This window comes from Camelus bactrianus, chromosome 9, assembly GCF_048773025.1.
Source record: "Camelus bactrianus isolate YW-2024 breed Bactrian camel chromosome 9, ASM4877302v1, whole genome shotgun sequence".
Lineage (NCBI taxonomy): Eukaryota > Metazoa > Chordata > Mammalia > Artiodactyla > Camelidae > Camelus > Camelus bactrianus.
The window spans coordinates 60,380,167-60,394,605 of NC_133547.1; the positions used below are offsets into that span (position 1 = coordinate 60,380,167).

General features: G+C 43.1%; 1 protein-coding gene and 1 non-coding gene across 3 annotated transcripts in view; one reads left to right on the top strand and one right to left on the bottom strand.

Moving 5' to 3' along the window:
• WWP2 (WW domain containing E3 ubiquitin protein ligase 2) overlaps positions 1–14,439 on the bottom strand; it is a 118,239-nt gene that overhangs the window by 35,871 nt on the left and 67,929 nt on the right. For both annotated transcript variants that reach the window (XM_074370507.1, XM_010960587.3), the window contains exons 7-8: positions 13,746–13,873; positions 3,782–3,992 (exon numbers count right to left, since the gene is read on the bottom strand). In XM_074370507.1, the coding sequence (XP_074226608.1) occupies positions 3,782–3,992; positions 13,746–13,873 (339 nt within the window). The remainder of the gene's footprint in view (positions 1–3,781; positions 3,993–13,745; positions 13,874–14,439) is intronic.
• TRNAT-AGU (transfer RNA threonine (anticodon AGU)) lies at positions 8,810–8,884 on the top strand. Its single transcript has one exon. It is a non-coding gene; the product is annotated as a tRNA-Thr (tRNA).

Here is a 14,439-nt window from a genome sequence, read left to right on the forward strand (position 1 = left end):
CACCCTCCTCAATTAATTCTACTCTGAGGCAGGAAACAGACAGGGCAGCCAATGACTGCAGGAGAAAAAGGATGGCGTGAAATGGCAGTGCTGAGGTAAGTCAGCAGTCAAATACAACGGCCTCCCTTATGTAAGAAACCACAGCACAGAGCAGGTTGCCAGGGTGAAATAATGTGCCTCTGTGTGCGAGCGATGGGGTGAGCTGCACAGCCTGGGACGCGCTTGGAGTTTATCTAAGCCATGTACACACGATCTGTTAATGAGCATTCAGTCCCCAAAGTGGGCTCCGTGCTGATAAAAACCAGATGCAGGGCCAGGTGATCAAAGCGGCTTCCTTCCTTACTGCCCGCTGCCTGGACCACTGTCTAACCGTGTCTCCTGAGCCTTCCTGGCACCCTCTCCTTTAACGGACATTTACAAGTTGAAAACACCAGGCCCTTCCAACTGGCTTCTTTTATGCTAATTAAATTAAAAGGTACAGAAAGCAGAAGGGTTTGGAGACAGGGAGAAAGGAAAGGGAAAAAGGGTATTCTATCTGGACTTCTGCAGCCCAGCTTTCGGTAGCCTTCAGTCAATTAAAACACAGATACGTGTGACACCTTTATGACCAGTCCCAACTGCTACAAGTTTCAGAAAGGCAATGCAGCAACTGCAAACATAAAAGCCCCTCAGATCTCCAAGTGAACCTCGCCCAAACACTCAGTAAAAGAGACTGAATGAGTTGAGAAAATAAAGTTGGAAAGAGACAAAGTCAGCTGGATGCCTTGAAAAAGCAATCTAGTGTGGCTCAGAAATGCCTTAGCAAAGGGGAGGCATACTCCACAGTGTCTCGCAGGGCATGCGGACTCCTAGTGAGCAGGGAAGAGCGTCCAGACCCTGTAAGAGATTCATACTTGAACCCAAAGCCAGACAAACCCAGCCAATGACCTCTTAAGGTCTTGCTCTTGGGAAGAAAGTGCAATATTCCTGCCATAGTTGCTCTTTATTTGAGGCATCAAAGAAGCAAAAAACATTCATCCAGGTGGAAGGAAAAAAAAAAGATGGCATTTAAATTGATTCATTTATTCATTACAAATACGTCTTGGGGGCCAACTTTGTGCCAGGCTCCTTGCCATCTTGGATTTAAAGCCCAGCAGGGCACAGAAACGAAAAACAAGCAATTATATGTGTGAGAAGAGTTACAGTACACAGGGCGGTCTGACCTGGTCTACGGGGGATAGAGGAAGGATTCCCAGAGGAAGTGCTGATTAAGCTAAGACTTGAAGATAGATAGAAACTAACCGACGAAATGGTGAGGATGGTTTCTGAAAGGGTAACCAGCATGGCAGAGGGTCCCCAAGTCCAGAGAAAAGGTGGTACACTTGTCAAACTAAAAGAAGTTATTATGACTTGAGCTTAGAGAGCAAAGTAAACAGTGTCTTCCACGGAAGGCTTGAGGGCTAGATGAGGTCCTATCCTGCAGGGCTTTTTAGGTCTTATTAAGAATTTGAGAATTCATCCCTAAAGACAATAGGACGCCACTGTAGCATTCTAAGTGGTGAAATGTTATGCTCAGAGTTTTATTTAAAAGTGGTCCCTGACTCCTAAGGACAAGACACCAGGAAGAGAGGAATAACCTATCTCGCCTGGACCTCCTAAACTTGTAAATAAGCTGGGGTGGGGACAGCAGGTCTGTGAATTGGAAGGCTGGCTGTAGCAAGTGTGCCCTTTCTGGCCAGCCACCAGAGAGCAGTGCCCTGAAAGCCTGCCATCCCCACTGCCACGCACTCAGCAGTGCTGGTGGCAATCTAGGTAGCCGATGACTCCCAGGCCCTGAGACAGCCTGCAAAGTAGCGGAGCTCCTCACTGTCTTGGGGATGGGCACCCAGAAGCCCATTTGGGCTGTAAAACTGGGTCTCAGTACCCTTCTTGGGCCTGTCATATGTGTTATAGTGGGGTGTGACCTCCCCAGACCAGCACACAGGGCCTCATCTCATTCTACACAGGCCACAGAGAAGATGCTGCCCACATTCTACCTAGGAAAAGCATTTCAGCCTCTGGCGGGGACTGTAGGGTGGGGGGAGCCGGCTTCCCTGCGCCACTCCAACCGCCAGACTTAGAAGAAAGAGAGTTTTCAGGGCCTGGAGTTTTCCAGCTGTCTGGAAACAGGAAGAGCCCAATCCAGGAGAACAGTAACCCTCACACACGCCCTACATAAAGACACGTTGAGCCATTAGCCCTAATTGCCTGTGACTGACACAGGAGTGAAGCCCGCCCTCCAGGCATTTGCTCAGCGGAAAGAAAACAAACAGCTCACGGGGGTCTCAGGCGGCCATTTTCTCCCCTTTCTGCCAAAATGATTCCGCTCTCCCCCCGCCAAATTATAAACAGATTTGAAATTATAAACCAAACAAAGGTCTTTCGAGCAATCCTTACCACATACAAGAGAGGGGAGAAAAAAAAAAAAACTCCGTAGGGAGGAGTTGCACACAAGCAATTCATTATGAATCTTATCACAAAATCAGAAACTTCACAACAAGCTTTTCAGAGCTGCCCCTCAATACCCCCAAGTCTCTACAGGTCTGAGGTTTTAAGAACTAGGTGCAATGCTTTTCATGTGTTCATCGTGCTTTACTAAGAACCCTAAGTTAGGCAGTGTGCCAAATGCTAGGGATGCGAAATGTATGTGGTAAAAGTCGCAAGTACCTTCAGATTTAGGATTTTTGTTTGAACAACTGGATTTTCTAAAGTGGCTCAAGAGCAATACAGTGTGTCATACATCAAGCAAGAGACAGTCCACCCTTCCCTTTTCCTCTATGAATTACAAGGGCTCAGAGGAACCACCCACCCACCATCACCACCACTGGCCAAACCACGGTGACTGGGGGCATATGGACATTGTCTCCTCAGCACCAAATTGATAACCGGGATGGGCTGTGGGTCCACAGTGGGACTGGCCCTGGCTGTGATTGGTAATCCTGAGATAAGACTGTTTTCTGGTTCAGAACCATTCCCCTCCTTAATGGTTCCTTCACAACCCCTTCAAAAATATCATTCACCAGGTATAACACCCACCACTGGATGAGGGCTTCACATGTGCTTTCTTATTTGAGCCCCTTAACCTCCCGGGGAGATATGGATGACTACCCTCTCCTCCTCACTGAGATGGTAAGTCATTCTTGCAAGGTCATGTAGAGTTGAGTGGGGACTTGATTCCCAGGTCCACACTCTTCATCTCCACTTACTATATGGCCAACCTTGAACTTCCTTTTGGCCTGCTGGGGCCATCTGCTTGTCATCCAAGGCCTTTAGCATCAGATTGAATTCTGAACTAAAGGATGGCAAGAAAACTAGTAGTCCCTCAGCTCTGGCCATAGGAGTAACAGATAGTAACATTCAGAGCCTCAAGCCCTCCATGGCACGTTAAGATAAAATGCAAGAAAGAATAGCTGTTTTCCAGGCAGGATCTAGGCGAACACCCTCCCGTGATTTCGGAAGGCAAAATGAGCTCCTTGTTCCATGAAAGCCACACTCTCTTCTGAGTCAAGCTGTTGGTGTCAAGTCACAGTATAAGGTAGCATTGATTCTGCCCCAGATGATTTAGGTTCTTTTCAAGATTTATGCAGAACAAGCAGTTCTTCCATGCCTCCCTCACTCCTATGCATGACAGCCTCCCTAGAGGCTCCTAAGCCACCAGGTAATAAATAGCCCCTTGTTTCGGCCCTGGCGAAGGAGCCCCCAGTTGTTGTTGTTGCTTTAGGAGGTAGTGGGGAGGGCTGCTGTGGGACAGAAGGCTACTCACCCAGCAGGCAGAGCGTCGGGGGCCTGGACAGCGGCTGGGAGCTGCTGTGTACCCGAAGTGCTGGGCTCCTCTCCCTCGGCCGGCGTGGCTGTGGCAGGGAGAGCCGCTGCAGTGGGGTTCGGGGTCACGCTCGACGCTGCAGCAGGCGGGGACGTCACACCCACAACAGAGGGTTCTTCAGGATCAGGGGCTGCAGTGGGTTCATCGTTCACTGAAAATATAGAAATCATATTTTAGAGATCAGCTAAGAGCTGAGTTCACATTTACTAGGTTTTTCACTAAATAGGAGAACACAAGACCTACAAGGTTACCCTGCATGTTATCCGGTGATGGCAAAAAGGTTTACAAAACGTATTTTGGAAGTTACAGCGAGTCAGTAATGGCCTCCGTGAAGAAACCTGGGAGATGGATCTGAAATAAACAGATTATTAAATATCACCTCTTTTATAAAACTTTATTAAAACTTTCTTACATACTATGGTTACAATTACTGCAATAAAAGAGTAGGAGAAAAAACAAGGTAACAGGGAAGTGTGTTAGTGCTTCACGGAGCACAGCCAAGGCCAAAGCCAAGTTTATAGGGCTGCACACTTTTCTTTAAACGTGTCATTTGTCTGCTAGGCACAAACAGCATCTTCCTTCAAAAAGCTCCGTACACAATAAGAGGTAGAAAACTTCCAATAATACACTCGTCCCTTTAAAGCCTCATGCTCAAAGTGGGGAGCAAGGATTAACACCCTAGATGCAAGAAGATGGGGCTCCAAGAGAAGGGACTTGTCTCCAAGGTAGAAACAGGCAAAGAGACAAAAGTGAAATAAGCTGTTTCCTGAGTCTCTTCATTTCTCCATTTCTTTGATGATCACTCCTGTTCATCAGGACCCCAAGGCACTGCAATATCCTCTCACTCAAAAAGGGATCAAACACCATTTCAAAGAATTAAAATTCTTTGAAAATGGAAAAGCCATACACAGAGAATTTTCTACATACATGATTATGTACGTGCACAATGACACTGGAATTTCAAAAGAAAACCCCTTGGTTTAGCCTCATCTTCCTAATTCAGAAACTCCTCTTACGGTTTCCCTAACAAATGACCAGCCAGATTCCCCTTGAACATTTCTTCTAACAGGCAGCTCGCTACAGAGCCATTTCACTGTTGAACAGACACAGCTGCCAAAAAGATTTCTCTCACATTAAACTGAATTCTGACATCGGTTCTTAGTCCCCACGCCCCAAGCAGTACAACATAAGTATCTGGCCACCCTGTTTCTCATTCTTTGTTTCAGTACAGAGGCCAACAGTTTCTTTAATGTTTCTAGGTCACCCTCCTCTTACCACCTGGCTGCCTCTCGTAGATAACTTCTATCGCCTCCCATTTCTAACTACTGGCATCAGGAACTGAACATAACAAATCAAACACCATCAGACCAGCAGAGTCAGATTCCAATAGAAATGACGTTAGTTGTATGTACAGAACACCAGTATCTGCCAGGCAAAGTGCAAAGCATTTTGGATTTTCTCATTTCAGCCTCAGACACAACCCCACAAGTTAGATACAATTAATATCTGCCCATTTTACAGCTGAAGAAACAAAAGTTCCAAGAGGTTAAACAAACTTTCAAGGTCACAGGGCACCTAATTCACATCCCCACCATCTGACCCCAGAGCCTGAACCGCTCACTCACTCCACTCTCCCTCTCTAATGCGGCCCAAGATCCGAATAACTCTGAAGCAGCCACGTGATCCTATCGGCTAACATGAGGCCAGTGGCCAGCTGAAACTAAAATTTCTTCACATGATAGGAAGCTAAGCTTGATCTTAACAAATGAAGAGCCTAGGAACTACCTATGATTAATTTATTTGCTTTCTCTCCAATATATGAAACATTGTCTGGCACACAGACTACGTTGGTTGTTTAATAAATGACTATATTTTGCGCAACTAATGTTTCCACAACAAAAATGCAAGAATTTATATTTATATTCCTATCTTAGCTGAGTTTATATAACACAACAGATGGCAATTCTCTTTGTACAAATCTATAAATTTTACTCAATTCCATTTAAAAAAACCATCATGACTTTTTTGAGAACTAAATATATTCTAAAATTTATAAGGAAAACTAAAAACAGAAGAATAGTCATAAAAAGTCTAGACACGAAGAATCCTATGTGCATGTGTGCATGGGGTGGGGGTGGGTTTTAGTTCTCCAAGGTACTAACACATATTATAAAGCTACAACAGTTAAAACAATGTGGCACCAATACATGAATAGGCAGATGCTGATTAAATCAGCAGAAAGTTCAGAAACAGAATTAAATACACATTGGAATTTGGGAACTTCGTATATGACAAAGGTGACATTTTAGATTACTGCAGAAAAGACAGACTATTTAGTAAATGGTACTGTGACAACTGGGTAGAGTACTGGACAAAAACTGAGTAAGAGCACTCCTCACTCCTTAATCAGATCAGAAATTTTGACATAAAAAATGAAATCACAGAGGAACTAAAGAAAATAGAGAATCCTTTTATAATCTCAAAGTGGAAAAGACTTTCTGAAGTATCACACAAAATCTAAAAGTCATAAAAGACTGATGAATTCAACTACATTAAATTTTTTAAAATCTAAATGGCAAATAAATAAATAAAAACCACCAGAGGCAAAATTAAAATCAAAAGAAAAACAACAAACTGGGAAAAATTATCAACTTTATACGTCTACACTTAGACTCCGTGTTCACAAAGAGAGTGTGTTTGTTTGTGTACCTCAGAGATACTGTGGGTTTGGCTCCAGACCACCGCAATTAAGCAAATCTCGAGAGAAAGCTAATCGCACAAATTTTTTTGGTCTCCTAGTGCATATAAATTATATTTACACAGTACTGCAGACTATCAAGTGTGCAAGAGCATTATGTCTTAAAAAAAAAGGTACCTTAATTAAAAAATACTTTATGGCTGAAAATGCTAACTGTCATCTTAGTGAGTCGTAATCTTCTCACAGATAGAGGGTTTGAAATATGCAAGAATTACCAAAATATGGTAGGGAGACATAAAGTGAGCAAATGTTGCTGGAAAAATGGCGCCGACAGATTGCTCAATGCAGGGTTGCCACAGACCTTCAATTGCCAAAAATGCAGTATCTGCAAAGCACAATACAGTGAAGAGCAATAAAACAAGGTGTGCCTATATGTACACACATGTTCTTAGAACATAAGGGCTTGAAACCTTAGGGGTAAATCCACCCCATCGCAGCTTATACTCAGAAGAAACTAAAGTTCAGACAGTTCAGTTACTGTCCCACGGTCACCCCAGTAAAGTAGTGACAGAGCACCATAACTGAGCCATGATGTGGCTTCAAGTGGAGAGAAAAATGAGATTGTGGAAGACAAGGAGTTACAATTTCACCATGCCCTGGAGAACTGCTGCATTTTGCATTTTAGCTCTTTTCAATATAACCAGTGTTCACTATTAGTCCTCATTACTTGATGTACACAACTTATCTCTCCCAAAAGACAGTACCCTTCTTGAGAGTGAGGGCACATTTGTTCACCTTCATTTTTTTGCTGCTTCCACTCTCTGCCTCCTGCATTCTTGCCTCCATCCCTTTGCTCACCTCACCCTCCTTCCAGAGGCCCCACCACTGCTGCCACTCAGCCCAGACTCGGCCCTTTGCAGACCCCCCAGCGCCTGCAGTCTTGGCTACCCAACCATTCAGCCTGGTGACATCTGCTGTGTTGGTACTTGGCTGCCAGTGTCTTTTCAGCTTCTTTTCCTGAAACAGATGATAGGGCAGAGGCCTTATTTGATACTTCTTTGCGCTGTCCACGGTGCTTAGCAAAATAGCATTCAATAAATACTTGTTGAATAAATACGTGTGCAAAAGGCCTAATAATCTAGCCAAAGATATTTGAAATAAAACCACTTCACATTTTAACAATAGCATTTGCAAAGCAGGTTCTTTTTAAAATTGTTTAAATTTTGGAATAATTTTAAATTTATAGAACAGTCGCAAAGATAGAACAAAGACAACATGCCCCTCATCCATGCTATGTAATACTACTACCTCGCTTAATTATGGCACATTTGTCAAAGCTAAAAAAAAATTAACACTAGTCCATTACCATTAATTAAACTCCATACTTTTTATTTGGATTTCACCAGCTTTTCCACTAATGTCCTTTCATGATTCCAAGATCCAGTCCGGGATTCCGGGTTGTTTTTTGCAAGTTCACTTTCATTAGCTCATTTATCCTCCCTGCAGCCCCGCAAGGAAGACAATATTATTCCCATTTTACTGAAGACAAAACTGAGGCTCCCAGAAGTACCATTCAGAGAGGTGCCAAGCAAGGAGCAGAACCAGCACTCAAATCCGGAAGACCATTAAGTAAAAACAGGGGTTGGGGGAGAGAAACGAAGACGGCTGAGAGGGCTTTCCTGTATGGGAAGAAGAGCTGGGTACCAAGATGAGAGGGTAAATGGGGTGAGGACAAAACAGCAGTGGGATGGCCTCCGGTTGCTGCAACTGTGGGCATTTCACAAGGTTCCCTCTGTGATGTTGGTTAAACATTCTAACTTTATGAATCAGATATTCATTCAGGACTAAGACATACCCTAGTCACAGTTAGCCAAAAAAAGATCAGGAATTGAAATTCTTTTTCTTAGTCCTCGCCAGCTCACTGTGTGTTCCAGGGTCTTTAGGTGCATGTGTGGTGTGGCACAGGCTCTAGCTGCACACACAGGTCTGTTCAGCCCCCTCACCCGGGCATGGGGAAGGCGGCTGCCGGCAATGGTAGCTTTTTAAACTGAAGATCAGCTCATAACACAGGATACACAGTAAAGCAGTCAGTATCTCTCACCCGTGAAACCCAAGCAATGCTTTCCAATGCATTCGATCAACTCAGCTCTTCACAAGAGCCACCAAAACTAGAAAAATATTTCATAGTTAGCGTGACACAGGGTGAGTGAGGACTATATAAAGAAGAGCAATTAAATTAGATAGAAAAAAGAAGATGGATAAAGCCAGGGGGAGTAGTTATAGCTCAGTCGTAGAGCGTGTGCTTAGTATGCACAAGGTCCTGGGTTCAATCCCCAGTAACTCCATTAAAAAAAATTTTTTTAATGGATAAAGCCATACCATGTCACCTGATGGGAAAGTTCAATCTTTCCTCGGTCAATACATAGATTCATAGAAATTCCATTTATATTCCACCATGCTTCTAAGCATTCAGAGTCTGAAATGTGTTTTGAAAGTGTACAAACTATCAAAGAATATCGTGGAGAAAAAGCAATAAGGCAGGAGTTGCTATTTCAGACATTAGAAAAACATCCTGTAACAAATCAACAATCAAAATCACACAAGACTGGCTCAAAACCAGAAACAAATGAATGGGATGAGTAAGGGGTCCAGAAACGAATACTCAGCTGCATATAAGATAATAGTAAGTGATAAACACTAAGTAAAACCACAGTGAGAAAAAAACTAATGTTTATGGGATAATAGGACCCCATCATAGAAAAAAATTAATTTACACCCAGCCTTCAGTACACTTCTCTATGTATAGATACAGATATACTACTATAAATTCCCCTGGGGTAGTTATTTTTTAACATGAAAAAAAGTAAAACAGAATAAAGTATTTATTCCATTTATAGACAAGAGATAATCTTTTTACTATTGAAGCAAAAGGTAAAATTACAAACATTAAAAAAAAAATGCTCAGCACAATTCGTTTTTAAGTTTTTAACTCCTCCTCTACAAAAACTACAGAAAATGAGATTTTAAAAACAGTGATGTAGGGGGAAAACTTACAATCATAAATATAACAGATAAAACTTGTACCTAGGTACTTCACACCCATTAGGATGCTATTGTCAAAAAAACAAAACAAAACAGAAAAAAACAAGTGTTGGCAAGAATGTGGAAAAATTGGAACCCTCATTCACTGCTGGTGCGAATGCAAAACAGTGCAGCTCCTCTGGGAAACAGTTTGAGGGTTCCTCAAAAGTTACACATAGAATTATCTGACTCATCAACCCTGCTCCAAGGCATACAGGCAAAAGAACTGAAAGCACAGGCTCAAACAGATACCTGTACACCCATGTTCACAGCAGCATTATTCACAAGAGCCACGAGGTGGACACAGCCCAAATGTCTACTGACAGAGGAATGGATAAATTAAATGTGGTAAAGACATACAATGGAATATTATTCAAACTGAAAAAGGGACAAAAGAAATCTTGATACATACTACAACATGGATGAATCTTGAAAGCATTATGCTAAGTGAAATATGCCAGAGACAAAAGGACCAATTATTCCACTCATAATATGAGGTACCTGGAATAAGTAAATTCATAGAGACATAAAGTAGAACAGAGGTTACCAGGGGCTGGGGCTGAGTGGGCAGGGAGAAAGGAGAATGTTTTTGCTTAAAAGGTACAAAGTTTCAGTTTGGGATAATGAAAAGTTCTGGAAATGGATAGTGGTGTAGTTGCACAACATTGTGAATGTACTCAATGCCAATGAATGACACACTTAAAAATGGTTTAAATAAATGGTAAATTTTATGTTATGAGTATTTTACCCCAATTTCAATTTACAGACTACATGAATCTCTAAAACAAACTTCTAAATCTCCACAAAACTAATAACCAGACACTATGAGAAAAGTCGTGTAAGAGAAAAGAAATAGTCAAGCAACTGATAACTGTAGAAATGCAGTGAGGCCAAACAATAAGGTGGCACTTACTACCTGTCAGCAAAATGACAAACCAGCATTTACAAGATCAAGGGGAAAACAAACCTAATATACCAGAAGGAAAATTTTACAAGGCCTTACAAGGCCTTACAATGCCTATGATTACTTCAAACCTTTTGGAAGGCAATCTAGTAATATACATTAGACTTTTTAAATTCTTATCCTTTGAATCAGGAACTTCATTCCAGAAGAAACAAAAGTTGCGTGCAAAGATGTTTGCATCAGGATTTTGTTTCACAAAGGGAAATACATAAGGACTGAGAAATGGTTATATGAATTATGGCATATTAACTGCGAAGTAGTACGAGGCCACTAAAAAAAGGTAAATAAGAGGACTACAGGACATGGACACATGTATCAAAAATAATGAGGTGGGAAAGAAAAGAACATTCACAATGCATAATTACAATTGTATGAAATTATTCATAAAGATAGAAGCTAACTCTGAGAGCTTACTAAGTCCCAGGTGCTGTGCTGGACTCTCTATGTTTTATATAATTTATTCCTTATAAGAACCCTATGAGATATACACTCCTGTTTTAATTTTATTAATGAGAAAACAAAGGTCCAACGAGTCACTGGGCCTTATACACATGCTATACACAGGGGACAGAATCTGACTGCAGCCAGTGTGACTCCCAACCTTACATGCATGGAAATCACATTTGAGGGAGGAGTGAGTGAGAGACATAATTTTTTTCTTTTTTGGATAAAGTTTTCAATAAAAAAAATTAGAAAGTAAATCATTGCACACAAGTCTCAGTAAAGTGCTATGGCATTAGCCTAGGTCTCGATCCACCACTTCTAAAACTTAGAAATAATATATTTATACAGACAGGCTGCCATTCACTTTCATTTAACAAAAATGGATACTTTACAGTTGTGACAACATGAAAAAACCACCTGGAACTCGGCTCTGTTTCTGCCCCAAATGTCTTTTTCATGCATAACTGCAGAGCGCAGCCAAAAAGGCTTGCTAAATAAATCTTGTATGTCTTTGGAAACATTTCCTGGAGGCACGGCTCACTACCACCACCATCTTGGAATCGGTCCTCATAGTTCTAACAGCGCCGTATTGACGGACAGTGATGTCCTCAATCAAAGCCTCAACCCGTCTTCTAGCTTTGCACTGCCAAAGAGGGGTCCTCCTGTCTGCTCCCCAAAGGAAAGGTGAGCTCTTTCTATACCCCTTGGATAGACACTGAAGAGCCGACAAAGCCCAGGCTGGCTGGGAAGCAAAGGTGAGCCGTCATCACAGCAGAAAGGAGAGAGACGAGACAGGGGCCAAAGCCTTAGCACTTTAACAGGAACATTCAGCAACTGTCCCTTACAGATGCGTTCTGGGAACAGTCTGCACTTTCAGGTGCAAGCAGCATAAAACATGTCTGAGGCAGTTTGGGGTTACAGATATTTGGCTTTCTGAAGATGCGGCTGGCACCTGCCTTGTCTGCTGAAATACACCATGTTCCTGGAGATAAGGACAATACGCAAAGATTCCTAAAAGTAAGTGTAGGGGAAACAAAGACCTGTTTCAATGTCCAGTAAGAATGACTCAAAGACCGTCACCACATAAAGTCAATCTGCTGATAGTTTTTATAAGAAAAGCAGAGATGGCTGAGGGAAACTGGTATCACAATAACGTAGGCCCCTCGAAGAACAAAGCAGCTGGTGTCACGGCCACGGCATCCAGGTAACCACTTGTTCCAAAAGCCAGTTCCCCTTGCCCATCTGTGAGTGACTTACTCCTCTATGAGTGACTTATTCTTCTAAGAGAAGCATGTTTACTGGTGCTTGTGGAGCTTCAAATGGTTTTCTCTGACACGGTCCATGGCCACCACCCTGCTGTCCCCACCACACAGACGGGCAGTCAGGCCACCCCTAGCTCCTATGACTGGCTGTTCCAGCACTTGGATACAGTGGTTGGCACAAGAGCGCCAAGAGGGCTGAGACAGCAGCCGCTCATACGCCTCGCCTCCAAGCTCATCCTCGTCCTCAAGGCTCAGGGCGAGCCAGACAACTCAATTACTGCAGGCAGGTCCCCAACCGCAGGGAGAAAGTCAGGCCACCGCACCCACAGTGACACAGGCCACTCCTCCCAGCCAGACTGTCAAGACAACACGATAACCAGGCACCATAAGCCATCAAAGGGGCTCTGCAGCCCTCATACGGTGCTGCCAGAGAACTGAAAGGCATTAGCAAGTAATCCAAATCGCTTTCCCCTTCTTGATGAGTCTGTCACACAAACGGCGGTAACAGTACCATGGTGACGAGTATCTGCAGAAGCTGTACCGCCCCACATTTCCCATCTTTCATGCCACAGCTCTGCTATTGCAAGGATCTACAGAATTATTTCAACGTCAACTTACTGATTTAAACACCTGCATTTAATCCACCTACAGTTTAAATCGAAGCAAACCTCTGGATCCCTTCCCACCTGCCCCAAATTAAGACAAATTACCAAATGACCAACAGTCACAAAAGATTTGACAATCTTCAAGATGTTCAGGAAAAAAAAAACTTTTTTCTTTGTCTTTTTCCTTTTTAATTCAACACTGTCCTGATGAGACAGAAGAAAAGCATGACAAAAACTGATTTGTGTTGAAATAGGTCCTTCTCCTCCCACTTACTGGAGAAGCAGAACCAAGTACAGAGACTCCTTCCACGTGGCTGTGGAAGGGCTCTCTACTCTCAAAAGGGGCAAATACTCTCCCTGGAACAGGCACAGGAGGCCCCCCAGTGGCAGCTGGGCTTCGCTCCTGGTCCAGCAGCATCCCCACCCACTCGACAGCATGGCCATCTTCTCTAAGCCAGCTCTTAACGATAGTTAGACTTCTTTCTTCCTAGTCTGATCATTTCCTTAAATTAAGGAAATTTTTTAAAGTGTCATGGATAAATAAGATACTCTCCCCACCAGGAAATCCAACATCGATAAGAAAGAAATCTAAAAATCAATACTCTCTTATTTCTGTGCAAAGGAAGATTTTAGAAGAGCCACGTGGAGAATAACTTTGGCTGTGCAGGATATGCCAGAGAGAAAAGAAGATGGGTCATGGAGAGACTGATGGATTCAAATTCCATCTCAGTATGGGAGTCACCTCTCGCCCACCCTGCGTTCTGACACAGCAGGCAGAGCCCCAGCTCCAGGCGAGAACAGGTAAGAGGACACGCTTTAGTCTGGGCTGGTGCTCTGCAATGTCACTCACCTGTGCCATTGGCCAAGCCACTGTGGCTTGGGTTCTTGACGGGCTGGTGGTGCCGGCTGCTAGTACTGGGGCTCTGCTCGCCGGTTGTTGTGGCTGTTCTGGCCGAACCACCTGAATGTCTGTGCGTCCTGGGGGTTCAAAGTATAAAGCAGACAGATATAAGTCACTGTGGAAAAGAAAGGAGTGTGCCCCACTGAAGTCACCATATTCCCTCTCTTGCTATTTATGGGAAATCAGCCCTGTAATAGTCCTCCTTGTCTTTGACTTGACAGAAGCTGGCCCCGAACAGAGAGATCCAGGTAAGCTCCCTTCTTGGTAAAAGCACAGAAGGCAATTTTGGGTAAACTTTTCCACTTGAAGTAAACAAATCCAGAGTGAACTGCACCCGCATCTGAAATAACTGGCAAAATATCCTGTGACCATCACAGTATTTTTATTGGGCTTGAATGTAAGAAATAAACAAGAACCACTGGACAGACTACAGATGACATATTTCTACTGTTAGCCAAAAAAAAGAGCCCCAAACTTATTCAAATCCATTTTCTTTACAGCCAGAAACAAGCTTCCCTTGGCCATAAAGGTCAAGGGGCATTAGACCACTTCAGCCAACATGTACTTGACATGTTTTATCTAGAAAAGGTGACTCTGGTCCATGCAAGTAAATGAGGAACAATGCAGAGAGGGATCCATCCCA